We start from the raw sequence: 27,227 nt of genomic DNA, 5'->3' as shown, positions 1-27,227 counted from the left end.
GTGTATCTATTTCTCCACTCCCGAAAGTAGAGGCAGGCCTCTCAGCCAGCAATTTGAGTAGAAGGGGGAGGCGTACAAAGAGCTCGTGGGCCAACGAAAAACGCGCTTCTATATGAGTGACTGCTCCGGTGCTCCAATCAGCAGGAGGCTTGTTGCAGGGTGCCCGCGCGACCCCGAGAAATCTATAAAAGGAGGCCGCGCGAGACTGCGCGTTTCCCCCTCCGGACAGCGCCGAGGCTTTCTGTCTCTGAGGCAAAAACCGCGCGGGAGAGAAGGGCGGAGCCGCGGCCGCTGACGACATCGAGGCGAGGGGGGGGAGCAGATCCGGACGGCGCTTTCGGAGCACGAGAACCGGCTGGCCTGAGGTCGCGACCGGAGCGGAATTTTAACGTGAGTCCCGAAAGTCTCTCGCGGGTCGGTGGGTGGGGGCTGCTTCGGGCGGGGGAGGTCGTGAGGCGGCGGGTCGGGCCGGGCCTACAACGCGAGCGGAGGCGCTTTTTCCGCCCGCTAGGCCCCAGTGACGTGGGGGAGGGCTTCCGTTGTGTCTCCTACCCAGCTCGAGGCAGCAGCTGCGGCGCGGTCTTCGGGCAGGCACGATGGCCGAGGTGGAGCACCAGTTTGGCGCCACTCAGAACGGGCACGAAGCGGAGGCGGTCGAGGGCTCCGCTTGCGGCAGCGGCGGCGACGAGGAGCAGCAGCAGCAGCAGCAGATGGAGGAGGAGGAAGAAGAGGTGGTGGCGGCCGCCGGGGAAGAAGAGGAGGAGGAGGAGGAAGAGGCGGCGGCGGCGGCCGAGGCTGGGGACGGGGGAGAGGAGGGGCAGTCGGCCGCCCCGGCGGAGGCGACCGGCAGCCAGAACGGAGCCGAGGGCGACCAGATCAACGCCAGCAAGAACGAGGAGGACGCGGGGTGAGTGCGGCGGCGGCGGCCTCCTTCCCTCCATGGGCGCCATGCGGCTGGCGGGAGGAGGAGTGGGGGGGGGGTAGGCCCGCGGCCCGCTTCCGCTCTGCGGCGCGGCAGAGTCTCCGACAAAGGGCGGCTGTGGCGCAGCTGCGTGGCGCGGGCTGGGCCCTGCTGGCGAGGCTGGAGCAGACAATGAGCCGGGCCTGGGCCGCCACCACGGCGGCGGGACCCACCTCCTTTGTTCTCGGGCTGCCTTTTGTTACCGCCATGTGGTGGCGGCGGCGGGAGAAGCCGCGGGGTTTTTTTTTTTGGCCTGAAATGGCTGAGTACGCCCTCCTCCCCGCGTTGTGTTCGCGCTGTACAGTGACAGCTTAATCACCGATGCATTTTAGGTAACCTTGAAAATAAGCCTTTTCTCCCAATCTTTTGGGCTGCTTTTGTTTAGCAATATTCCATGTCGCTTACTGTTAAAGCTAAGGCTCCTCTGTAGCTTCTGAAGATTGTATCATAAGGGTAGGAGGCGGTATAGTTTAGCATTGCTTAATTGGATGTGCTTATGTAAATCTGCTATGGATGCACAGTTATTTGTGGACTTTTAAGTTGACACCCAATGCTTTACTATGGTGGTTGGGAATCAAAAAAGAGTTTATTGGTGAAGAGCGGCTGAGCTGTTGCCTTTATGGTTTTGTTGGCACTTGAAGCTGATTAATTCTGTCAGATTTTAACTGACCCTTATGATACTTTTAGTTGAAGCATATAGTAGATTCTTCTATTCTATTCTTCCAAACTGATTTGGGACCTGGGTGCCACATGACTATGCTACTTACATAGGAGGTGTGCTGCTTCACAATTTTGAAACTGTCATACCCAAGCAGGTGTCTCCTCATTGTGAAGGGCTTTGTAAGTTGGGACTAACCAGTTTTGGACTAACTTATAAAAGCTTTTGCTAGAATAAAATTCTAGCAAAGTTTTGCTGGACTCCTGTTTAACTTTGCTACAATGAACTGACATGGTAAGATTTAGGGGAAGCAATAATGTGCAATAAGTAGCGAAGGACACTGCATAGATAATGCATGCTCCATTGAAATGTTCATGATTTATCTTAATGAAAATAATTATGTTTTGTCAGTTAATTCCTAGGACTAAGAATTGAATTGTTTTATTTTATGTAGGGCTGCTTGGTTTGTAATCTTCGGCATATCTGAAGTGTAAAGCTTGTTATTCATAATTTATAGTTCTTGGCTGGTGTCACGGCTCAATGCTCCAATAAATATAATATGCCTAAATTCTTGAGCAAGAGGGAAGAGTGTCCCAGGAAATAAAATTGAAGTTCCTTAATTTAAAGCGTACTTTTATCTACAAAAGTGTTGGGATGAATTACCCCCATTAGTACCTCTAACAGATTTAAAAATACTAATTTGCAGCATACATGGTATCTTAACTGTAGCCTTATGTGAGTTTTAATTGTAGATAACTGAAACTTTAAACTGAATTGAGTTTGTGCTGATATAATAGCACATACGAGATGCATTAAGTTGGGTGATTAATATATTATGAACTATTTGCAAGGCGAAGGTTCAAATCATAACGGATGGTAACAGCTACTCATTTATATTAACATTTTAAGATTAGATGTTTGCGATAATTGTTGCTGTATTAAAACTCTGTTTCAGGAAAATGTTTGTTGGTGGCCTCAGCTGGGATACAAGCAAGAAAGACTTAAAAGACTACTTCACAAAATTTGGTGAAGTGACTGACTGCACAATAAAGATGGACCCAAATACAGGAAGATCAAGAGGGTTTGGGTTCATTCTCTTTAAAGAGGCAGCAAGTGTTGACAAAGTAAGCTTGAAGGGTTAAAAACCTAAATTCTAAATATTCTTGTAAATTTTCTGGAAATTTCATCCTGACCTGTTAAATTACTTTTTAGGTTTTAGAACAGAAGGAGCACAAATTAGATGGACGAGTGATTGATCCTAAAAAGGCAATGGCAATGAAGAAGGATCCTGTGAAGAAAATATTTGTTGGTGGACTTAACCCAGAAGCAACAGAAGAGAAAATCAGGGAATATTTTGGAGAATTTGGAGAGGTGGGTGTAGAGATGTAAAATTTGTAAAACTGCATTTTGAAACTGCACCCTGTTTTTTGGGTGGAGGAATGTAAGTTTTGGGAAAAATTGAAATATATGCAATTCTTATTGTTCTATCAAACCTAAACTAATTTTACTGCTTTGACAAAATAAAATGCATAATTTATGACATACTTAGCATGTGAAATTGCAACATTTGACATTTGTAGAATGTCAGAGTTATAAATGCTTTTGTTTTCTACAAGCAAAATTGCAAATATACCCAATGCTTGAGAGAAAACTGCAAGCTGATATACCCTATGCAGTCTTAGCACACGTACCTTAATTTTTACTATCTGGTTAGAGAGAGCTTAGTTCTCAAAAGAACTTTCAGAGTTTTTCTTGGAGGCTTTGTTGTAGTTTCTGCCTACCTCCTTCTGATCTTTTTTCCCCCCTCCAACAAGGTAGGGCAATAAACTACTAGTTGCCCAATCTGTGGGTATATGTGACACAGTGGTTTGAGGGAGAGGTGAACAGGTCAAGCACAAGGCTGGTCAAAAGGACAACAGAAAATTTGCAACAGTTGAAAAGCAATGAAAGCCCTTCATGCTCCCCTCATGAAGATTAGGTATCCTTCTAGGTGCAGAAATGAATCTTGGATTTAAGAGCTGTCTATGTTTACAGCATGTCTACCTTGTTACGAATGACTGAAACTATTTAAAGACAAGAAAATATTTCAGAGGGGTTTTCCCTGTGGAAAAAAAACACACCCCACACATTTCCCCCCTCCAAATTTTCATATTTTTTTATGTTTCCAGGCGTGTGATCTGAACAGATTTTCAACTTTATAGTAGTTATACTTAACTTACAAAGTAAAGGAGTTTAATACCAAGATAGCTTAGGAGTTTAATACCAAGATAGCTTAACTAAAAATACAGGCTTGTATCCAGTCAGCTTCCAGTGGAAGGATTGTAGGAATTGGGCACAAGCTGGATTGATTAGCTAACATACAAAACACCCTGTCATAGTTTCATAGAGCACTAGCCAACTAGATATGTTGGGAAAACCTTGTTCCCCAAGATCCAGAAATTTTACAGCAGAATATGACTTTCTTAAATTGAATGGTTAAAAACCTAAATAATAATAATAAATTTGAATAATAAAAGGTTTTCAGGCCTCATTTATCAGGTGATGTAATGGAGTAGATGAATCCGGTTGAACCTTAATTATTATTGTTTTATCAGATTGAAGCAATTGAACTTCCAATGGATCCAAAGACCAATAAAAGAAGAGGGTTTGTGTTCATCACATTTAAGGAAGAAGAGCCAGTCAAGAAGATTTTGGAGAAAAAATTTCACAATGTTAGTGGCAGTAAGGTAGGAATGAATGACAATGAGCTTAATGGCTCATTTAAGTGATGTTTACATGGGAATATAGTTGGAGAACATTTACACAATGCTAAAGTATTCTCGATTTCAGTAATGTTCGGTCTGATTACTGTACTGTGAAATGATCACTTTAAGGAAGATTTTAAACCATGAAGAAAGATCAGTTTAAATCAAGACATGATTTGAAATTTATTTATTTATATATTTCTGTCTCCCTGTCCATCCCCAAGTGGCACCTTACACTTAAGAATCTAGCCCCAAACCTGAACAGTATAGTTTGCTGTACGGTAGAGGTATGGGGGAATAATAAATAAAGTCATTAGGGGCTTTGCCTCCTTTTCAGTTTTGAGTGGTCAAATGGGAATTGATTGATTGTAAGAAAGGAGCTTTTAATCTTTTTGTAACCCCCCCTTTAAAACACATTTTAAAATAAATAAAAACATTAAAATCACCCACCACAATAACAGAGATGGGAAGGAGCAGATGTGTGATCTTGTGCAAAAATGAAGATAACAGCAGTTGCACAGCTGTAGTAAAACTAGAGGATTTTTTAAATCTGCGGGGCTATCTGCCTTTAAACCATGGAACAGTTGATTTTATAGCCTCATTTGAAGGACATGCGAACAAATAACTACTCTTTGTTTCTCAACTGAAAAGTTACGCATGCACTTGTACTCCAGTTGTCTGTAATTAAGTTTAAAATGTGGCATTAAGAGTTGCTTGGAATTAATTCAGAAATGAGGAATGAAGAAATGTTGTAAATGGAAAGGTGATAAGGCTGCTATTAAGATTTTTAAATAATAGTGATAGTGGGGGCACAAGCTACAGATCCTGTTCAAGGATCCTAGTACCATGCCAGAGTCTAGACTTTCATAGGTTGATATGTATTTGTCCTAGAATTTCTCTCAGCTCTATCTACAAATTCTGAAAGTGGCTTCTGTTAACTTTTAATTGCACTACCTTTCTCTTTCAGTGTGAGATAAAGGTAGCCCAGCCAAAAGAAGTCTATCAACAACAGCAGTTTGGTTCTGGGGGTGGCAGAGGAAGAGGTGGAAGAAGAGGTGAGTATTGCACGCGCTACTTTAGTATGGACACATTCTAAAACAAATGTCTATACTAAAATGGGATTTTGTGGATGGTTTTCCTTTCTATAGCTCAAAGTCAAAATTGGAATCAAAGTTATGGCAGTAACTGGAACCAGGGTTATGGGAGTCAAGGATACGGCTATCAGCAAGGTTATGATGGCTATGGAGGCTATGATTATTCAGGATATGGGTATTTTGGATATGGACCGGGCTATGATTACAGTAAGTAAAGAGTACTGTATTGGGTATGTGTAAGCATAACTAATTAGCAATTTAATGCATTTAATCTCTTGTTCACAGGTCAAGGCAGTTCAAATTATGGAAAGGCTCCAAGACGTGGTCATCAGAATAACTACAAGCCATATTGATCAAAGGTATTCAGGTATGCAGTGGCATGCTGTAATGCAGGACTGCTGCATAGGTTTTGTACTTAATGCTGTAGATGGACATTACAATTATGTACCAAATTTAACTTTACAATAAATTTCTATGGCCTGTTAAGTGTATCAGAAGAGCTCCCTGGAAACGTCTTTGTTTAATATTTACAGATAATAGTTGTCTAGACAGTGTGGTGTGTAAATTTCAGCCTTGCTGAAGATTAATGATTTTATGGATAGGTTAGATTGAAGCTGATTTTGAGGGTCTGCTTAAAGCTGCAGCTCTGCATCTAGGGGGCTTCCTTGGAGTTAACTATGAACTATGTTATTCAAGTTGTACAGAATAAGATGCATCTTAGGGAACCAGTGTCACTTTCCACCTTTTTATTTTGTATTGGTTTTGTGTCATACATTTCCTGTAATGGAAGTGTTAATTTTACTGTACTTTTTGGTACCTTTTTGGAATCTAATGTATTGTAAGGTATTTTACATGTGTTCTGATTCACCATGACATGGATATTGATGCTATCCTAGCTTTTGAATAAAAAAGCATAATCCAGTGCCGTGTGCCATTATTCCAGTTACAGATCAGAGACAGAGTTGTGGAAGTTTAGTAGAAATGTTAGTGTCTAGTGCATAAATTTCAGTGGTTGAATTTAGAGCATGTTCTCACCCTAAAATTGATGACTGACCAGTAAAAATTGATTAGAATAGTTACAGGCTCAAAAGGGTAGTCCATGCAAAGCTAAGGAAAGAATGTTAGTGGAGAACTGTGGTGGGTGGTTAAGGCTTTCGGGAAGATGCATGACCTTCTATACCATTAGCTGCGAGTGACTGGCTACCAGAATGTAGGGAGATTTCTTGTACATTTAGCGTAGGGTTCAAGGCTGTATTTTACACACTCCGGTCAATGTCAGACACGTGCACTGCACATCAGAGTCTACTCTTTATATCTGATTTGGGAATGTGTTCCGCACTGTTCATACAAAAAAAGCCTTGGGACATTTATGTAGTGCATGAGTTGTGTCTGAAGCCATTCTCAGATTTGAGATAATAATTTGCTGACCAAGAACTTTCTTGTATGTGTTAACTGAAAATGTATTAACTATAGTCAAGGACTTCACTTAATGCTTGGAATACTTAAAAATATCAGTTTGCCTGAAAAGTTGATTTTTCGGTATTTGTGTGTTTGACTTTTATGAGCAAGCCTCATGCTGACATTGATTCTGATTTTTTAAAATTAGAAGCAGCATGGGTAATAGCATTATCTGGCTTTTCAGTATGAAGTAATTGGAATCCAGTGTTCTTCCTGACACCAAAAAGAAATCCATTTTTATATAGCCTATTATATTGTGCTGATCCTCAACACTGCTGTATTTAAAATGCACACTAATGCAAGAATCTAAAACTTGCACCCAATGTAGAGGGTTGCCGCAAACTTCATGTAGCCTGCTGTTTTATCATATCTAAAGGTGTGGGAGCAGGCTGAGAGGATTTGTTATTTCCCTCAATTGGAAATCTTTGCCTGCCTCTACACACAGCATGCTTCCCTTCCCCAGCTGACAATAGTTTACTGCTAAATTTTGAAACCACTTTTGAGTCCAGGTTAGTATTGATGATTCTTAAAGTGTGTGCCAACATGACACTCACCATAGTGGACACAGCAGGTGGGAGAGAGATGTGTATGGTGATGTGACTGGACACATCATGGCCTGTAAACTGATTCGTTGATGTGTGAGTGAGAAACATAGTATTATGTAAAGTTGTTACAGTAAGGTAGATATTCAAGTGGCACAAACTCTTAATTAGTTGCTTTTAACCATTCTATAGATGCCATGTTTCTCTTGTCAAAGACGTCATAATTTAATTTGTCTTGAGAACAATTATGGAAAAATGTACATATAGCCCTGTTCATTACTAAACTGTATATGTCCTGAGAAAAGAGACTTTCTACTGTTCTGCCCATATGTACTCTGATTCCAGAGGAGGGTTATGATGCCACCAGTTATTCCTGATGCAGCAGAAGTGTCTCTCCAGCAACTACATGCCATAAAGTAAATGAGTAAAACCAAAATGGTCTGTGTAAAAAGTAGTGTGCCTCTCAGAATTCTGGAAAACCTATACAGCCAAATTTGGTTGTTGCTCACATGTAGACAGTGGTATTTCCTGTTCCTGAATGAAAAATAAAAGGTTAATATACTTTCCATGGAACCCTCTAGTTGCTGTTAGTAAAAACTTCCTTTTCTGCAGGAAAACAAAAGATGCTAGCTGCTGTAACACTTTGAAAGGAATCAGTTATTCCTTTAAACATTTGAGTTACTGGCACAACTTAAAATGCTGACCTGTTCATGTGTTTTTTCAATAGCGGCTAGCATTGCAGAATTGTATTCATCAAAGAACACGCACATAAGATTAAACATTGTTGATGTAATAATTACAGATCATTGCAAATGATGTTTGACTGCATCACAACTACAACAGCTTTTCTTGATATGCCGAGGAGTTGAGCTAGCAGATAATGGCTGAACAGCTTCAAACCTTCTGTATCACTGGCATTCTAACAAAATAGCGATATCCGTTCAGTAATTATATTAAGCAAAGGTGGAAGTTTACTATCTTAGATTATAATCAAAACAGTAGATTTCAGCATTTTATCTGTAAGAAAAAAATGAAAGTATGTATCAAACATCCACATTTTAAAGCTTTCTATAACAGTTTCATTTTATAGTATGCTATTATAAATTGTTGAGACCATAATTTGTTAAATTAAAAACTTGATCCAAATTAGGTCTCTTTGGAAAGCTTTATTTTTCTATTTTGATTTGTCAGTTTGTACTTGAATTCTGATACAGACGTAATGCTTACCGTTTGAAGTGAAGGAACCGAATGGCTCTAAGTATTTCCCATCTCTAATTCTGTGGAACAGTCAATGTAACAAGTACTGTTATCAGAATCTCAACAGCATCAATGTATGATAAGCAATGAAACTCTTATTCTCACATCACAAATTACTGTCAGTAGATTATTTAGTCTTTTCTTTACTAAGAAATAGTTAATGTTAACACTATGAACTCTTTAGCTTGCCCTTCTTAATTATACATTTATGCCTTTCTTACTTGTGAGCTTAGCCCAAAAGCCAGTGTGCTTACAGTCTGCATAGCCATATGCTGCCGACATGAGTTTGTCTCCCTTAGAAATAATTCAGATTGGCTTATGGGGGATATATGATTTGCCTTGAAAACCCTACCAGGTTGTCATAAGTCAGTTGTGACTTGACGGCAAAACACACAAACACGGGGGAATATATGTATGCCTCTCACACAACTAGCATAACTGATAGGGCACAGAGATGAGTCAGCTTGTATGAGAGCACCTGTGTATCAAATCATAAATAAAATCCTAGTAACAAAAATGTTTTCAGTCTAGCCTTTTGCACATTAGCCTTCCTTTACTGAGTCAACCACTGAGCCATATAGCTCCATACTGTCTGCTCTGAAAGGCAGTTTCTCTCAAGTTGAGAAAGGTCCTGCCTCACAGCAGCTTCTGGAGATGTCAGGGATTTCACCTGGAATCATTTGCATGCAGAGCACTTACTCTGCCAGTGAGCTGTGGTCCTTCTCCTTGATATGTATAGGTTTTGTATACTGGCTACAGTGTTTACATGACTAATTTCCTCCTTAGCCCCCAGTGAATGAGGGGGAGGTTGTATGAAAGGATGGTATAAGTTGAAGGTAGCCTGTAGCCTCAAGGCTGCACTACTTTCATGGTCTTAACTTACTCCTGCATACAACAGAGTGTATCACATCTTAATTCTGTCCCTTAAATGGGCTTGAATCTGCCTGCTTAGCCATCCTTCTTACTCTTGAGCATCAACAAGTAGAATTGGGAGTAAATGAGTAAAAATGTAATGTTTATAAGTTATGTATATTGTGAAGATCAGATAACCTTTTCACATTCCATGGAGTTGCAGAGCTTTATACCTGAGCAGGCATCGCTCCTCTTTCTTACCTGTTAATAGCTTATCAAGCTTTTCCACAACGAGCTGTGCATCTTTTTTACTGAAACACAGCGGGGGCTTGAATTTAAGCACATTCCTTCCTGGGCCATCAGTGCTTAATATAATGAACTCTTCCTTCAACCTAGAATTTACAAAGTGGATTAAAATGACATAATATTAAGACCATTCTTCCTGTTGAATGTTAAATGTGTTCAGCTATTATTGCCTTTCAGTGGGCACTTTTTAAATCCTAGCTCTTGTTACCTGCCTGAAGATCAGATACATCCATTAATAGAGAGATTTTGTGGGTAAAGTTTGAGGGTGTCTTGCAAAGACCCACCAGGTTGAATGCCACAGTCCTACAATGCAGCAAATAACTCTGAACTAGTGTTCCCCCCCCAAAAAAACTACATGTGGTCTATAAGAACTCTGAGAAACTAACTGCACCCCATTTTGAAGTTTCTACACAGTAGTCTAATTGTGGTAGTTACTTTCTGGATGACTTGCAGCAGAAACAGCTGCTGCTACCAGCTTGTCTACCCCAGAAATTTTTAACCTTGTGCTGGGTGCAACAGTCCCAGAGGAATCATAAAAACCCTGTTGTGAGCCACTGCGAAGGTGAAACATAATTTTATAAAATGCCTAAAAGGTAGGTAACCAAGAGGCCAGAGCCTCAATCTTGTCCTCTGCAAATGACTTGATTTCACAGTTCCGCAGCTATTACGCACCTCAGTCTGTTTTAAGAGCATGTTGCTTGTGTCTGAGAATTTACAGCTGATACTTATAAACGATATACAAAATATTGTGCTGCTGTACACAAGGAAGGGGAATTTCAGTGGAAACTGCTGTGAGACACTCATGAGGGCAAAGGGAGGAGGGGGAAAACCCCTCCTTCCTTCCTTATATCCTATTAATCTTTAACACTCATACCAGCAGTATTTATATTCAGAGGTGCTTGAAGATGTTCTCATTTGGGGCATGAATTTAAGTTGTGTGACTGGGAAAAATTACCTCCTTGTTATAAATTCAGCTTCTTTGGTAGCAGGTGATCTTTTTGTTTGGTCTTGTACCAAATCTACTCCAATGAACAATCCAGCACCCCTTTAAAAGAGAGGAAAACCAACAAGGTGGCAGTAATTGGAAAAAAAGGGGCTTATGAGATCTATCCATCATTTATTGACTCAGTTTTGAATCCCCGCTTTTTTCTGTCTCTTCCCTCTGCCTCACCAATCTCACTGGGGTGTTAGGTGGATATAATGAAGAGATTAGAGCAATATAGCATGCTTTGGGAGAAGGGTGGGGTATAGATTAAGTAAATAAATACATAACAGAGCTCCCATTAATTTAAAACAATTCAGGGAGTGAATGGAAAGCTGTATTTTTAAAAACGGAGAATATGCTAGTTATATCAAATAAGACAGTTATTAAGTAATTTGCTTTACTATATGTGCTATCCTGGCTTAAAGGAAACCTTGCAAATAGGAAAGCCTGCCTTATTAACATTCTGAGTAGTAGCATTTAATTCTGTGTACCACCATGAGCTATTTAGTTCTTATATAAGAAACTCTTCGTGTTTACTTTTGTTATAATAATCCACTTTCAGAAAACGACACCTTAGACCTTCCAATTAATTTTTACCTCTTTTTCTACATTTTTTTTTAAGTATTGAAAGAAGAGGTGGGTTAATGGTAGTTCTCATAAATCCCTCTTGGATTAGTGGACATTTTTATAACAGTTTCTACAAATTAGGAGTTCAATCCAGTGATCTGTCACCAGTATCTCTCCTTTCCCTAGCAGTCCTCCTGACCCTGGGAAAGTTGGTTTTTGGGGTTCTGAGACCCTCATAGACTATCTTAGTGCTGACTGATATATGAAGGAGCAGTTTAGCCCCTTCTCATTGCAACCCACCAACCAATGTGGCTATTTATTAAACCAAGTGGGTTTCGTGATCGTGGGAAAGGGACTGCTAGTGGAAAGGGAAAATGAGGAAGATCCATGATCCTTGTATGAGTGGGTCACTGGAACCAAGCCAGTGAGATAAAATTATTGATACCTGACATCACCAATTAGGCAATGTTTTTCTTTTTGTTGATGTAGTAGTTTCATGAGGAAGCTTCCCACTTGAAGAGCATGGGCTTGAAGCTGCTCCTTTTCAATGACATCCAAAACTGCTATACCTATTGCACAGGACACAGGATTTCCTCCAAACTGGGCCCCCAAGAGTGGGGAGGAGGAAAAAAAGAGAGAAAAAGTAGAGATGAGCTTTCTACATTTAATTGGTTTGATATGTTGTAAAAAGTACTATATTTGAATTTAGTGTAGTTATAAAAGCGAAATGTAAATGAAAATGCATTAAACATTCCTAGTAAGGCTGGCATTTAAAGCACAGGTTTGGTTACTACTTACTGTGTTAAAATATTCCACTCCTGTTGCTGAAAATGCCTCTGCAATGTCCTTAGTCGTTGCTACACAGGAGATGGGATGTCCATTGCCAATTGGTTTTCCCATTGTGACAATATCAGGGATAAAATCTTCTCCCTGAAGTTGAAATGCCCAAAAATGTTTGCCAACTCTCCCAAAGCCAACTTGAATTTCATCAGCAATGAACACACCTCCTGCCTTGTGTATGCGCCTATTAAGAGAGTCAGAAGTCACTGAAATGCATATAGGTGTAACCAGTTATCTTGTTCTAAGTATTGTAAATGTTATTTTTTCTTCATTGAACTGGCACATAAATGTGTGTGTATAACATGGGATGGCTCGACTCAACAAAAGAAGCCATGGCCTTCAGTTTGCAAGACCGAGTAAGACTGTTCATGATAGGACATTTTGGAGGGTCGCCATAGGGTCACCATAAGTTGGAAGAAATTTAATGGCACTTAATACAGATCTGTAGCCCCCCAAAAGCTTTGCCCAGTCCCTGGAAGAGTGCCAAACACATGCTTAATTTTCCCCACTAACCTCAAATGGGACTTTGATTTCATGTCAAAGTGCTTAACTTATCTGGATCATGTTCCTGATTACCAGCAGCAAAAACCTTTTCTGCATGCTCAAATTACTCCTGACTTTCTTGGGAATTGATCCACAAGCATTGGAATCTGTTTGGCAGGGTTCTTCCGCATGTCTCCCCCTGTGTTTTTTTGTAGTTGTACAGTTAATTTTCTATTGTACATGGCCTCAATAATGAGGATTTTCAAGGAAGAGTGCTGTTGTCATCAGTATTATCAGTGGCATCAGTGCACCCCCTGCCCTTTTCTTTAAAGGCCCTAAAATATAGATATAACACCAGTATTGTAACGACAGTTTAAGCAGGGCCTCTGAAATCCCACCTTTCCTTTTTTGTAAGTCTCTAGCTGGGATATAAGGAAAAAGGCATATCTTTGTGAGGGAAAGGGCTAGAGACTTTAAAAAATGAAAGCTGAGATTCAGAGAACCTTAAAATGATCATTACAACACTACAGTGTTATATTGATATTTGAGGGCTTTAAAAAATGAAATAACTTCTTGGGTGGGGGGAGAGGGACGGTTTAACAGCGTTGACAGTCCAGTCATTGAAAAGTGGGCTAGAGGTGGGTGGGACAAAGGAAACCGACAGAAACATTACTCAGTAGGAAAACGACAACTCAAAATCAGCTTCCAGAAAAACATAGGGGTAAAAGTCTTAAAAGACCCAGTTGGGGGGGGGAATAAAAAATCAAATCAAATGGGGAAAGTGCAAGGAATGTATGAGAACTACTACTTACTCTGCTGCCTTCTGAAAATAACCTGGTGGTGGAATGATTTGTCCGGCAACACTTGGTAAAGATTCAGCGAAAAATGCAGCAAACTGAAAAGTTAAATGTTTGTAACAATAATGAAGCTAGCTGTGGAAGGATAAATTTACATTCCAAATGCTTAAAACTGAACAGTATTTGAGAAACAGCTGTGGGCATGCTCCTAATCCAGAAATGCTATCAGTAGCAAGCTACATGCCTGCATGCTGCTGTTTGTAAATATGTCTTACTGAATAGACAACAGGGTATGAGCTCAAGAGCGATTTGTACCCAGACAGGCTTTCTGAGCACAACTCACACTTGCTGTATTAGGGTCAAAAATATTTGTCATGTGTCACCAGAGTTGAATCAAAGGAAACCTTTATTCTACCTTCCTGCTTTTTTGGTGTCCTTGATCAATTATTTGTTTCACTTCATTGGCATATGCTGAGGCTGGATCCTTGTGGTCTTCTCTAAACAATCCTCGGTATGTATCGGGAAGAGGAACCTATCCAAAGAAAGGATAATTTGTTACTGAGACCAACTGGGTTTTTGTAAAAATAATAATTGAAAAAGGTCAATGTTTTGTAGTCTCTTTTGCATACCACATGGACCCATTCCTTTTGGCCATCTAGATTTCTGAATTTATATGGACTTATGTCAATCAAGGATGTCAGGTGTCCATGATAAGCACTTAAAAAACAAAAACAAACAATCAGCAGAGCTACATAATTAATTCCACATTTGTAATTCACTAAGGCTAACACGGAGTTTGTCAAACTGGAGGAGCTGCTTTGATGTTTTAGGCATTCTTTCAATTGCTTTATTTGTAAAAACAAGCTGAAGCATTAGTTTAAACTAGAGACAGTTTAATCAAGCATAAGATCTGTGTCAAACCTAATAACAGTGTTGTATAATTTCTTGCAAGGTTGTATGCACTATACTTTGGTAACAACATGCAATAGAGGCTAGGACACTGCTTTAGGGTGCCTGATGTATTTCCAACTTTTAAGTTAACCAGGATACACTTGAGCAGGAAGTATGAGAAACTGCCTGGGACCCACGTACTCGGATGTGAACCTCTTGGAAAAAGTGCAAATGTAAGAAAAGCTTTTTTCAGTCGTTACCTTCCTGACCCTTTGAGTATGTGTACAGAACAAACATGTTACATGCAGTCCTTCTGATATGTGTGATCACCATTTCTTCTGAAAGGGGCAACATCTGGAATTCCCACCTTGGTACAAATTAATCAGTGGTCTGATATGTGCTTTCTGAAGCTGGCATGTGTGTTGCCCCTTTGAGGAAACTGATAATGAATATCAGGAGGATCGTGTGTATCACATTTGTCCTGTATGTACAGTCAAATGTAATGACCTAACAAGGCTATTTAGGTTTATTTACATTATTAATAGTCTGCCTTTCTCACAGGGCCTCAAGGAGGATTACATAGTGAGTCAGTACAATCAACAAAATGGGTAATTTGATAAATGATGCAGTAGGACTGTAGAAGTCTGGAACCATCAGAAAGAACTGAAGCATAACATAAGTATTAACACAACACACTAAACAGTACAAAAATTACATAATAGGATCCTTCTTACAGTAAAGCTATACACACAGCAGTATAGACAACAGACCCTAATCATTTATCCAAGTAAGTTTGTCAACCATTTTGTATAGCGCAACCCTATTACTTGCATAGAAAAGCTCTCTGGAATAATTCAGTTTGGCATAGTTTGCGGAAACCCAGGAGTGTGGGGTATTTCCTGACCTTGGGTAGGCCATTCCACAAGGTGGGTGCAATGGAGAAAGCATGTGTATGGGCAGTTAATTGATTTTGCAGGTTGGCAACTGCAGAAGCTCCTGCTGTTGTGGTGGGGAGTGGCAGTCTAGCAGATATGAGAGGCCAAGGCCATGAAAGGCTTTGTATGTGATAGCCAATACCTTAAATTGAGCGCAGTAACAAATGCATAGGTGAATGATGAGCTTTTAATAATCTCTGAATTGTGACCAAACTTTCAGTGCAGCAATACAAAAGTCACAATGGGCGGCTGTGCCTTTATAAGTTTACAAAATTATAATATAGTAAAAATCAAGTGAATTAAAAATGTTTTATATACTTACTGATCCATTACAATAACATCCTCATGCTTTGTATACTGCCGGGCCAATCTCAGGGCAAGATCGTTGGCTTCTGATCTACAGTTGAAAGTTCCATGACTCTTTCACTGAACATACACAGCCAAGCAATGATCTCCCTAGCATTGTTGTTTTGCATCTACAGTTTACAGAACTGAGCGGTCAGACTCTGGATTTACAAATGGGCACAAAAAATGGGTACGTACAAAAAGGAACTGCTGAGTGAACATTACAGTTTTGATCTAGTCAACGTACATCCATAATGAAACATTTCAGTGTCACAAATTGTTTGATCTATTCACCTTGTGGTATAAATGGAAAATATTAGTATGAAACCAGAATATGTGGGAATACAAACTTCTGTATCTAAGTGGTATAATAGTCCAAACATACTGTTTTGTCTAAAAGATCAAGTGAAATAAATACTAGGCATCAAAACAAAGGTAACAAACAGATAGTGTAGTTTTTCTACTACACAATTCACCTCCATGGGTGTGTAGGTATAAAAAATTACTATCTACTTTTGCAACAAGGTATGAAAAGAGGTCTGTAAAATTCAAGGGTCACATTTGGCCCCAAAAGTCAACTTTTAATTTTAGAATTTCAAGTAAATAAAACAGCAGCCCAATCCTATGCATAGTTAATCAGAATTAAATCCTACTGAATGCCATTGGCCTTTTAACATATAAGAACATAAGAAAGGCCCTGCTGGATCAGACCAAAGTCCAGCAGTCTGTTCACACAGTGGCCAACCAGGTGCCTCTAGGAAGCCACTAACAAGACGACTGCAGCAGCACCATCCTTTTGTCTCAAGTAACTCCACATACTATTGCTGCCTCAGTCAGGGATCAATGTAAGTCACGATGAGAAGGTAATGAAGAAATTGCCTCACTCGTGTGATATTAAACACTTACCCTGAATTCAAAAAATAGAAGGTACACAGCTTTTCAGGCAATGTATTAGAAAGTCTTTGTGCATAATCTACCAAGTTGTCATGCAGATAGCGAGAGTTTGTATTTAACACTTGGTTTTGTTGATGTGCTGCACGGACTACCTCAGGATGGCAGTGACCAACTGAAAGATAGATAGGGAGAGAAAGCTTAATTCAGTGTACTCAATAGGGATACTGCCATACATTTAATAACCAATTATCTCGTTTTAAAGTCTGACTAATTTATATACAGCTCAGACCTGCAAAATTATGGGGACAGGGTCTCCTTGTACCAATTTAAGATAATTTGGATTGATGTGTGTGCTCAATCATAAACTGCAGTACAGAGGCACAAGTGAAGGGAATTGAATAGCTTCCTGCTCTACTTTAAATTAGCAGGTCAATATGCTAGGTATGAGACACAGCCTTTTGTTACCAAGCTCTTCTGTTCCAAAGGCATTAGGTTCTGGCATTGGTGGCTATGGTGTTGCATGGTGCTAGACTAATGGATGTTCACAGGTGCTGTCCGTAAAGACAAATGTACATCTGAACTCTCATGGAGAGTCAAAGTTGAGGGGCATGGAATGATATATAATGGGGAAAACGCTAAAGATAGGGCCTTGCTCTGCTTTTCTGCCCCCAGTTGCCTCCACCAAAAGTAGCTTTCTTGGTTTAAAATGGCCACTGAGGTAGCACGTGCAACATGTAGTTGGGACTTAATGAGAAATTAACTTCACACTTGCCATGAGCAACATTATTTATACAGTCAAGGTACTCATTTCCATTTTCATCATACATATATTGGCCCTTTGCTCTGGTGATCTTCACTGGGTCTTCTGGGAAAAAAAGCCTGCAGGAGGATCTGAAGGAAAGGAAAAAAGATCAGACATTTGTAGAATTTAAGTCCTCATTTTGATCTAAAAAATCCAAATTACATATTTTGTTGCCAATTTGTATATGCCGACTCCAGAGGCATAAATACAGCAGCATAAGAATCATCAATAACAATCATAAAAACAAGCCATGTCATAGCAAAAGCACAATATTCAGTAGCCTAAAATGATATTCATAACCAAGTCTTCAGGTTAGAAGCAGAGCAAAAAGCAGTTTAAAAAGATAGAATGCTTGAGATTCAAGCCTGTATAAAAATGTTTTGGCTGGTGCCTAAAGGACAGTAACTTAGGTGTCAAGTGAGCTTCAAGGGGGAGGGCCTTCCAAAGTCAAAGTGCCACTGATAAAGTCTGACTGGTTGCTACCTGCCTCACCTCTGAAGGTAGGGGCTTAACAGGCTGGTTGGACAGTACAGGAAAAGGCAGTTGTTCAGATACCCTGGCCGTAAAGCCACTTAGAGCCTTGAAGTAAAAACTAGCACTTTGAAATATGCCCAGAAACATACAGGCAGAGACTGCTGAGCTTTAAGCATGGGAATGATACAATTGCTGTATCCAACCTGGCCGCCACATTTTACAATACAATAGTTTGGCTGCCACATATTGGATCAACTGAAGTGTCTGGATAGTTTTCAAAGGGAGCCCCATGTAAAGTACATTTTACTAATCAACATGATCAGCGCATGGGTCACTACAGTCAGATCATGCTTTGAAGAATGGCCAGGTGAACTGGCTGAAGTAGGTAAAAGGTGCTCCATGGCACAGTGGAGATCTGAACCTCCAACCGTAGACCAGGATCCAGCCGCACTCCCAAGTTACACCCAGGATAGGCGGACTGCTTGAGCAGCTTTATCATTGACCAGCAGCACCTCAGTCTTATCTGGATTGAGCTTCACTTTATTGGCTCTCCTTTATCCCTTGTCCAGGTTCAAGACTTCCATAGATCCACCCAACTCAGTTGTTAAGTTGCTTTTTTCAAATCTAGAACAAAAACAAGGCGATTTAAAAAAAGATACCTTCCTTAAAAACCCTGAAATGGATGGCCCAGGCTAGCCCAATCTTGTCAGATCTTTGAAACAAAGAACGGTTGGCCCTTTTTAGTATTTAGATGCAAGTCAGCAGAGGAAGTCCATCATTGCTATGCAGAGGCAAACCTCTTGCCTTGAAAACCCTTGAAAACTGCATGGGGTCGCCATAAGTCATCCTCCACCTCTTTAATCAATACTATGCTAACTGACATGTTACCAGGCCAGTGGAGAAGAAGCACACAGTGGTACTTACTCTTTGGCTCGAGCTACATGTGGCTTCTAATTTTGGTTTTGCAGGATTGCACTGAATGTAACAAATAAGTCACTGGAATTTAGATTTGTTGAATTGAAAATTATGTGGTTATATATTTCATATTAAAATTTAATATTATTGGATGGGTGTGTTTAAAGGGGTGATACACAGGGTATACATAAGTCATGTTACTCAATGAAAGTGGGTCTCTGTAAGCCACAGAAGTCAGAGATTGCTTATTGTTGCTTCTCATTCAATATGTTATTTTTCTTTACATTGTCAGGATGTGATCCCAGCCAACTGAGTGTTTACTGCTTCCCTCAGATGTTCAGACCCAGGACTGGTGGCACATCATCAGCTGGAAATGTTGCATCTGAGAGACTGAATACTGAGTGGGAGCAACTTTGAGTTAAGGCACGGTGGTGTTATAGAGACCTGCCTCTCTTTACACAAGATTATCAAGCAATTGAGTGTAGAACACTATGGGTGGATGTAATGGTTACAGTTTTAGATTATGATCTGGGAGACCCTGGTTCAAATCCCCTCTGCCATGGTTTTCACTGGGTAACTCTGGACCAGTCACAGCCTAACTTACCAACTAACAAGGTTGTGAAGATAAAATAGAAAATAATTATATAAGCCTCTGGGTTTAAATTGTGGAGAAAGGCTGGGCATATAGGTAGTGAATAAACAATAAATATTGCAGGGAAAGGTGAGGATATGAGTGCTGCCAGGAGGAGACAAAGAAGAAATAGTGTGGGGAAAGGAATACAAGGGAAAGCGAGGTACCCCACCCTGCCGGTGGCCCTGGTCTGGTGACTGGCACTGTGCCACTCAGCCAGACTTTTCCCAGGGAGAGGAGAGGTTTCCAGGGGTAGGGAAGGAGGGCAAGCTGAAGGCAGGAGGTGAGATAAAGGTTGGGCAGTTGGGTGATAAAAAGGAGGAGGCAGGAAAAAGAGGCTCGGGGCTTTCAGAGAAGGAAAAGAGGAAATCGTGGAGGAGGGTCCGCTGCTTATCAGTAGATCTAATTCTCAATGTAGTCCAATCTGTGGATACTTAAATCTAGAGTATGGGACCATGGATAGACAAGAAAGATCTTTCTACGAACCTGAAAAAAAACCCAGATTTTCAGAAAAAGAAATCTTCCCTCTAAAATGATAATATGAGCACCTGCAAGCTTTAAGAAAAGAATGCCCTCAGTGGCTGTTGCTGGGCAACCACAACAGTATTGCCAGCCTTTAAGCCTTAATTTCTCTCAGAAAACAGCAGGGCAAAGGGGGCAGATCCCTTTTGAGGGCTGTGTTGGCCTTGGAGGGAGGACTCATCTGAGCCAGACCTGGCAGTAACCATCACACAACTTAATACCATGCAGCTTGCATGAAACACCCAGGAATGGCTACTTGTTACTGTTCAATAGGAGCCATTATGGAAGCCAGTTTGGAGTAGCGGTTAGTTTTTCAGATGGTGAGCATGCTCCTTCTCTGACCTGATAGCCCAAGCTAACTCAATCACATCATATCTTGGAAGCTAGGACAGGTCAGTCCTGGTTAGTACCTGGATGGGAGACCACCAAGGAAATCCAGGGTTGCTACAGAGAGGTAGGCAGTGGCAAACTGCCTCTCATAGTCTCTTGCTTTGGAAACCCTATGGGGTCACCATACGTCAGCAGCGACTTGATAGCCCTTTCCGCCACCAAGTATGCTTCTACTGAGTAATTTCTGCATTGTTTAGTGTGTCATGTTGTTTCAACTGTGTTTCAGTTTTCTGCTTATTTTCAGGTGTCTGCAGCCCAAATTATATTGTACTGTTTATTGGATGTCCCAGCCTGTTGTTTGTTATGACTTGCACTGTGTGATCCGTCGTGAGTCTCAGTGAGAAAGGCAGACTATAAATAACATAGAAGAGGATCTGGGAGACCCAGATTCGAATCCCCACTCTGTTGTGGAACCTCACTGGGTTACTTTGGGCCAGTCACACTCTTAGCCTAATGTATCTCACAGGGTTGTTGGGAGGATAAAATGGAGAAGAGGATGTAAGTTGGTTTGGATCCCCATTGTAGAGAAAAGGAGGATAGAAATGAAGTAAATAAATGTAGCTGTAGGCGGGGGGAGAGAAGGTTGCTTGGTGGATGGGAGGGAGAGAAGAAAACCGGTAAAGGTGAGAGTATGGGTGCTGCCACAAGAAGGCAAAAAGGAAAGAGTAGGGAAGAGAGACGGGAAAGTGAGGTACTCCTGCAAGCCCTTATAGGTTCCCCACTATGCAACTGGACTCTGCTCAGTCAGCACAGTGCAATTTGTACAGTGTTTTCCTTGGGAGTGGTTGCCTGGGGCAGAGAAAGAAGTGGGGCACATAAAGCTAGATAGGCTAGTGGGAAGGAGAGAAGGAAGCAAGAAAAGGGGGAAAGCTATGGGGGGCTGTCATGGAAGAGAACAGACAAAATAATGGGGGAGGGGAAAATGAAATGCTCCCCATAAGGCCTTGTGGGTCCTCCACTTGTCTATTCTTGACTCGGACCTTTGTACCCGCACCTGGAAAGGCAAATTTCCAATATCACAAGCATTCTTTCTTTAGAAAAAGGATAAACCCATCTCTAAATGCCCACATGTTCACAGACTCCCCATTACTTTAGCATCCATACTCAGTCTGTAGTTTACTACTTGAGACCTTACTCAAAACCACCTTTTCAGCCCTTAGCAACCTGCTTACTTACAGACTGGATTGTCCAAACAGCTTTTGTAGTGATGATTAAGTATGCCTATAAGGTCTTGGAACATATCCTCCTTTCATTAATAAAAAGTGATGCATTTTCAGTGAGAACAAAGTGGTGCTGAAGATTGACACTTGTTTTCTGCTTTCAACAGTCACTCACTTTTACGTAGGTCTGGAAAGATCATGTCCACCTATCTTTAATCCAAATCCTTCCCACTCACATGGAAAGAAACAATATGTTCTGGATGTGAGACAAGTATCCAGTTTCTTCATTACCCAAACTCAGGTTGCTAGAAAAAAACAGGCCTTGTCCGTGGCTTGTAAACATTCATCACTTGGGGGTGGAGAGATAAGTTTCTACCATGACTCTTACAAAATGACAGTGCGATCCCAGCGAAGTCAATGGGTTTAGAAGGACATAACTGTTCAGGTTTATACTCGAAGAGACTTGTTTTGCAGTATTTAGCATTTTAAGGGCAAAAGACCACCAGGAAGCATTACAGCCCATTTTCTTACAGCTATTTCTAGTTTGCAAAAATCATCCACTGAAACTGTCTGCAAAGCAGCAACTTAGCCTCCACATTTTTGCTAAGCAGTACAGAACTGACATTCACAGTTAGGTTGGATAGGTAAAACAGTAACTAGACATAATGCATTCATTTGGTTTGAAGCCCACTAACTACAGTTATGGGCTTAGAGGGCTGAAATGTAGAGGGTTGATGCTTCCGCTTCGTTGATTTCCTTTGCACAACATAGATTTGGCAGTTCACATAGACTGTCCTGTTAACACTGATCATTAACAAACTGTGTTATAGATGATGCTTTGTCAGGCTTTAGGCATAGTTGAGAAAGCTATGGGAAGCTTCCTTAGATCTGTTAAAATGTTTACATTGTACTTGTTGCAACAGATATTAAGACAACTTACATACGTTAAAAAGCAAATTAAATTTAAAAACCCAAAATTGCATGAAAATACTACATACACAAAAGGTTTTCCGCCAGCACCTGTTCAAGGTGGTTTCAGTCCAAACTCATCAACCCCCTTTGGTGTTACTTGGAAGAAGACATTGGCTAACATACCTGAATATCCCTTACTGTGGAGAAGATCCATGTGCTTTGTATACAAAAGGTAATTTGTATATAATAGTCAAATTGCTGTAATAAATCTCACAAGATGAGAAATACAGAACAGACAAGTAGCACAATATTTTAATGTTTGCTGCCTGAGCCTAAGCAGGGGAGTTCTTTGAAGAGTGGGGGAGTCATGTTGTGAGTCTGGCAGATACAAACACAGAAGCTGGATGAGACCAAAAGAGATCCCAAAATGCTGAGCCACCAAACACGCTTCCAACATAGCCAGCCAACAGCATAAGCAAAAGGCCTAAGCCAAGGAGAATGCAGCACGGGTTTCCCAGCTGCCTACTGGACCCAAGTTCATCAGTACCCGAGGATTGCAACCACATGGGCTGCTGAGAGAGGCCTGGTCTAGGCATGTGGCAGAATGAGGTGGAAGAATGGGCTGTACCGCTTCAGGTTGTGGGTGGGAAGCGTCACATTTTGAAATCTTCATGTAAGAACTCACTGAAAATAAAGTGTTCTACCTAGGCTGGTTGCCTAGGTTGGACAATGAAGAAAGCTCACAGGAAGAAAGTTGGTTCATTTGAAATGTGGTGTTAGAGGAAAGTTTTACAGATACCGTGAATGGCCAAAAAGACAAGTAAGTAGGTTCTAGATCAAATAATTCCGGAGAGCCAGTGTGGTGTAGTGGTTAAAGTGTAGGACTAGGATCTGGAAAACCCAGGTTCGAATCCCTGCTCTACCATGGAAACTTGCTGGGTGACCTTGGGCCAGTCACACACACTCAGCCTCGACCCTGCCAAGTATTTGGGTGGGAGACCTAGGAATACCAGGGTTGTGATACAGAGGAAGGCAATGGCAAACCACCTCTGAACGTCTCTTGCCTTGAAAACCTTACGGGGTCACCTTAAGTCAGCTGTTCCTTGACAACAAAAAAATCAAATCAAGCCTGAGCTCTCTCTAGAAGCTAAAACGATTAAACCGAGGCTATAGAACAGTGGTTCCCAACCTTTTTTTGGCCCGGGACCACTAGGACTTTTTTGTTCGGTGCAGGGACCCCAAGGTTCAAAATAAAAATTCCGAGAACTTGAAAATAAACTTTAATCATAACTGTTAGTTAAACATTAAACTTAGAATAATATTTGAATATATATTTTTATAATAGAGAACTTTTAATTGAAAATATTAATTTATTATGGGTTTATAATTTTTTTTCGCAGACCTTAATTTAGTTCTCGCGGACCCCAGCGGGTCCACGGACCCCTGGTTGGGAACCAGTGCTATAGAACTTTGGTCATATGAGAAGACAAGACTCAAGGAAGAGTCAGTAATGCTAAAATGCATTGACTCCGTCAAGGCAGCCAAGTCTGCAATACCTGAGCAAGGCAGTTAACAATAGGATGCTTTGGAGGATGTTAATTTATAGGGTCGCCATAAATGGGAAATAACTTGATGACACTTAACACCCCCCTCCCCATACACAGGTTAATTGCCTTTTGTGCTGGGTTTTCCCTTACAAGGTAAGGGAATCTGAAAAATGCAATTCCTCACCAGCAATCTGAAATAGTCCATTCTACCACCTCAGCTATTTACTACCCAATTATGTAGCCTAGGTATGCACCCGACAGAATGAGGTGGTAATGAGACTGCTCTGAAGAGGCAGTATGGTCCAGACCAGAATGCAGGTGAGGTATTATACGTTTCATAAATCTCCCTACCTTAATAGTTCCCTGTAAAGTACTACAGAACCTCCTTCTCACGTGTTATACTTTTAGAACACGGGTGGGGAACGTCAGGCCCAGGGGCCGTATAAGGCCCTCGAAATCATTTGGTCTGGCCCTTCATGGGTCCTGGTAGATCTCTAGCTCAGAAGGATGCTGCCCTGCCTGAATCTCTTGGGCCCAGCTGGGGACACCAGAGCTCAAAAGCGAGTCGCTCTATGTAGCAGACACTCGGAGCCGTCTCCGGTCGTGCCTCTTGGCTAAATGTTTGACCAAATATAGCAGGCTAATTTTTAAGTTGATAATTTTGTATGGCCCCCGAATGATTTTATAAATATCCAAATGGCCCTTGGCAGAAAAAAGGTTCCCCACCCCTGTTTTAGAACATAAAGGCCCTGCTGAATCAGACCAAGGCCCATCAAGTCCAGCAGACTGTTCACACAGTGGCCAAACAGGTGCCTCTAGGAAGCCCCCAAACAAGACGACTGCAGCAGCGTTATCCTGCCTGTGTTCCACCGCACCCAATATAATAGGCATGCTCCTCTGATACTAGAGAACATAAGAAAGGCCCTGCTAGATCAGACCCAGGCCCATCAAGTCCAGCAGTCTGTTCACACAGTGGCCAACCAGGTACCACAAACAAGACGACAGCAGCAGCAGCGTCCTGCCTGTGTTCCACAGCACCTAATATAACAGGCCTGCTCCTCTGACCCTGGAGAGAACAGGTATGCAGCATGACTAGTATCTGTTTTTACTTTTATCTGCAGAGAGCTTTCCCCGCCCCCCACGGCTGAAATATGACACTCCCCACCCCCTGCAGGCTGAAGTGGTCCAGCTCATTTGACCCCTTCATTCTGCGGCCGGCGTGGAGCAGGCCGGCCGGCGTTTCTCTTCGCAAAGCCCAGGCAGCCGACTCCACGAGCCGCAGAAGCCCTCGCCGTCCGGCCGGCCGGCCGTCCGTCCTTCAGCCCGGGCACCTACCCGATCAGCTGCTTCCGCAAAGCCCAAGTCTCTAGGCGGCCACGTGGCTCGGCCTCCATGGCTTCTCCGGCCGGGAAAGGAACGCCCGCGCGCGAGGAAAGAGGCGGGGCTTCCGTCCGTGCTCGAAGGGGCGTGTCTGAGTGTGCGCTGGGCCCGGCTGAGCGTCCGAGGACTTTCGGGGCGGGCGGGGCTGGCTCGCTGTCTAGAGAACGTCATGCAGCTTTAGAGCCAGAAAGGCTTCACCTGTTGAATTTCTACATGACGCGCAGCTGTAAAAAGCACGGAAGGGGGGCGGCGGCGGCGAGAATACCAGTACTTGCTACCCTCTTGTATGTATGTGTGTGTACACACACACACACACACACACACACACACACACGTGTGCGCCTTAGGGTTCCGCTCTTCGTCAGGCTGCTAAATTTCCAAGGCTGCCAACGCGAAGCCTTTTAATAGCGGTAGATTTTCTCACATTATTTTTTAGATGAGAAGAAGCCAGTCTGGATAAGCACAGGCCTGGCCCTACAAACAGCCTGGAAAGCAGCGTATTAAGAACTGGATCTACCCTGAGGCCAAGTTTAACCTCCCAACACCACCTAGCTCGATAGTTCTGGAAAGCTCTCAAGTAGAATATGACGATGGTATCCGTGGGGCTGAGGCCCCCAGCATCTCGCGGTCGTAAAGTTTCTACTCAGTCTGAAGATGCGCTGCAATTCTTTCCTGTCACGGCAAAGCAGGAGGCCTAACATTGGCTGCTTGGGCTTGAGCGGGCTGGGTGCTTCCTGTACAATGGAGGGAAAACCTGAACGGAATGGATACAAAACGAGCAATGCTAGCAGCCAGTTCTAAGCATTGGCAATTCACGAATCCATGTACGAGTTATAAAATCAGATTGAGTACAGCATCCAGGATACCATCTACAGTGGGTTGTTTTCCTTTAGAGAACGTTTAATTGTGGAAAGCTAGATTCTATATTACTGCCTGTGCATATCAGATGGAACATTTGGTGCCCCCCAGAAATATAATGCTTACGTCTAATCTTATAATACCTACCCAGCTTTCCAAATTTGATTTTTTTTTAAAAAAATCTTCATAATATCCAGCTCTCTACCCACTGTCATAACAGCAACCAGCAACCCAGAGATAGATTGCCCGTTGGGCTGTTAATCTGAGGAACTCCAGGTAGGTTTTCATCCTTGTCACCCTTTGTCTGCCCAGGTTCTAGCATGGCAATTTTCTTGAGATTAATCTCCGTGGACACAGTGAAAATTAGTTCAGAATGAATATGTGTATGATCAGCCTATTTGTTACATAGTAAGAAAACAGACAGTACTTCCAGTGTTTTGTGATAGGCGTATTTCCAAGTAAGTGGTTTGTAAACTATAGCTCTGGTTATCTCAACGGTATAATTTTTTCTAATCAAAAGTGATAAACCCCCTAAACTTAATGCCAATACTTTTATAATTCTGGTTACTAGTGGTGCAGTTTGATATATATTCAGATCATAGTAAAACAATTTGTACAAGAAGCTGTTTTTAAAAGTGTCCAAATATCAACTTTTACTATGGATTACTGCACAAAGCAATGTCTGGGGACACTGTCAAACAGCAGTGTCTTGTAAATTTACAAAACAGTAAATGTATATTTTCAGTTATTAAAGTATAATACTGTATTAATGCCTTCATTTAAAAGAAATAGTTGTTCCCCCATATTGCAACTAAATATAACACTTGTTCTGGCATGTATACATGTTACAGGAAGATGTAATCAGTAACAGTTGAACAGGTTCATTGCATAAAATGTTCTCCTATAAACATTGTTTGAAAGCAAAGCTATACATTTTCCTAATGTTTTTCAATAAAGCATTTAAGTGTTTTTCAATAAAGCATTTAAATACATTCAAAAAATTCTTCATAAGAGGCACACACTTGCA

The 27,227-nt window shown here is 41.5% G+C and overlaps 2 protein-coding genes across 2 annotated transcripts; one reads left to right on the top strand and one right to left on the bottom strand.

Annotated features, from left to right (window-relative positions):
- The first annotated feature begins 568 nt into the window (after positions 1 to 568).
- On the top strand, positions 569 to 6,111 carry HNRNPAB (heterogeneous nuclear ribonucleoprotein A/B). The gene is made up of 7 exons (XM_056855128.1): positions 569 to 907; positions 2,575 to 2,743; positions 2,832 to 2,990; positions 4,214 to 4,345; positions 5,331 to 5,418; positions 5,512 to 5,664; positions 5,743 to 6,111. Exons 1-7 carry the CDS (start codon positions 597 to 599, stop codon positions 5,808 to 5,810), a joined length of 1,080 nt encoding a protein of 359 aa, XP_056711106.1. The 5' UTR covers positions 569 to 596; the 3' UTR covers positions 5,811 to 6,111.
- Positions 6,112 to 8,693: 2,582 nt separating this feature from the next.
- PHYKPL (5-phosphohydroxy-L-lysine phospho-lyase) lies at positions 8,694 to 25,371 on the bottom strand. Its single transcript, XM_056855503.1, has 12 exons — positions 25,298 to 25,371; positions 17,382 to 17,500; positions 16,622 to 16,781; positions 15,693 to 15,767; positions 14,174 to 14,261; positions 13,960 to 14,076; positions 13,560 to 13,642; positions 12,223 to 12,448; positions 11,870 to 12,024; positions 10,828 to 10,917; positions 9,828 to 9,958; positions 8,694 to 8,734 (listed from the first exon to the last, which is right to left on the bottom strand). Exons 1-12 carry the CDS (start codon positions 25,354 to 25,356, stop codon positions 8,712 to 8,714), a joined length of 1,326 nt encoding a protein of 441 aa, XP_056711481.1. The 5' UTR covers positions 25,357 to 25,371; the 3' UTR covers positions 8,694 to 8,711.
- Between the last annotated feature and the right edge of the window lie 1,856 nt (positions 25,372 to 27,227).

This window comes from Euleptes europaea, chromosome 1 (genome assembly GCF_029931775.1).
Source record: "Euleptes europaea isolate rEulEur1 chromosome 1, rEulEur1.hap1, whole genome shotgun sequence".
NCBI classification, from domain to species: Eukaryota; Metazoa; Chordata; class Lepidosauria; order Squamata; family Sphaerodactylidae; genus Euleptes; species Euleptes europaea.
Note: the sequence above shows the minus strand (reverse complement) of the source record. Positions and strands in the feature narration are given on the sequence as shown.

Coding starts and splice junctions, on each gene's coding strand:
- HNRNPAB (XM_056855128.1), top strand. CDS start 597: ATGGCCGAGGTGGAGCACCAGTTTGGCGCCACTCAGAACGGGCACGAA. Junction 2,744..2,831: donor AGGCAGCAAGTGTTGACAAA/GTAAGCTTGAAG, acceptor ATTACTTTTTAG/GTTTTAGAACAGAAGGAGCA. Junction 2,991..4,213: donor ATTTTGGAGAATTTGGAGAG/GTGGGTGTAGAG, acceptor TTGTTTTATCAG/ATTGAAGCAATTGAACTTCC.
- PHYKPL (XM_056855503.1), bottom strand. CDS start 25,356: ATGGAGGCCGAGCCACGTGGCCGCCTAGAGACTTGGGCTTTGCGGAAG. Junction 14,077..14,173: donor AAAAGGAATGGGTCCATGTG/GTATGCAAAAGA, acceptor TTCTTTGGATAG/GTTCCTCTTCCCGATACATA. Junction 12,449..13,559: donor TATTTTCAGAAGGCAGCAGA/GTAAGTAGTAGT, acceptor CTCTCTTAATAG/GCGCATACACAAGGCAGGAG.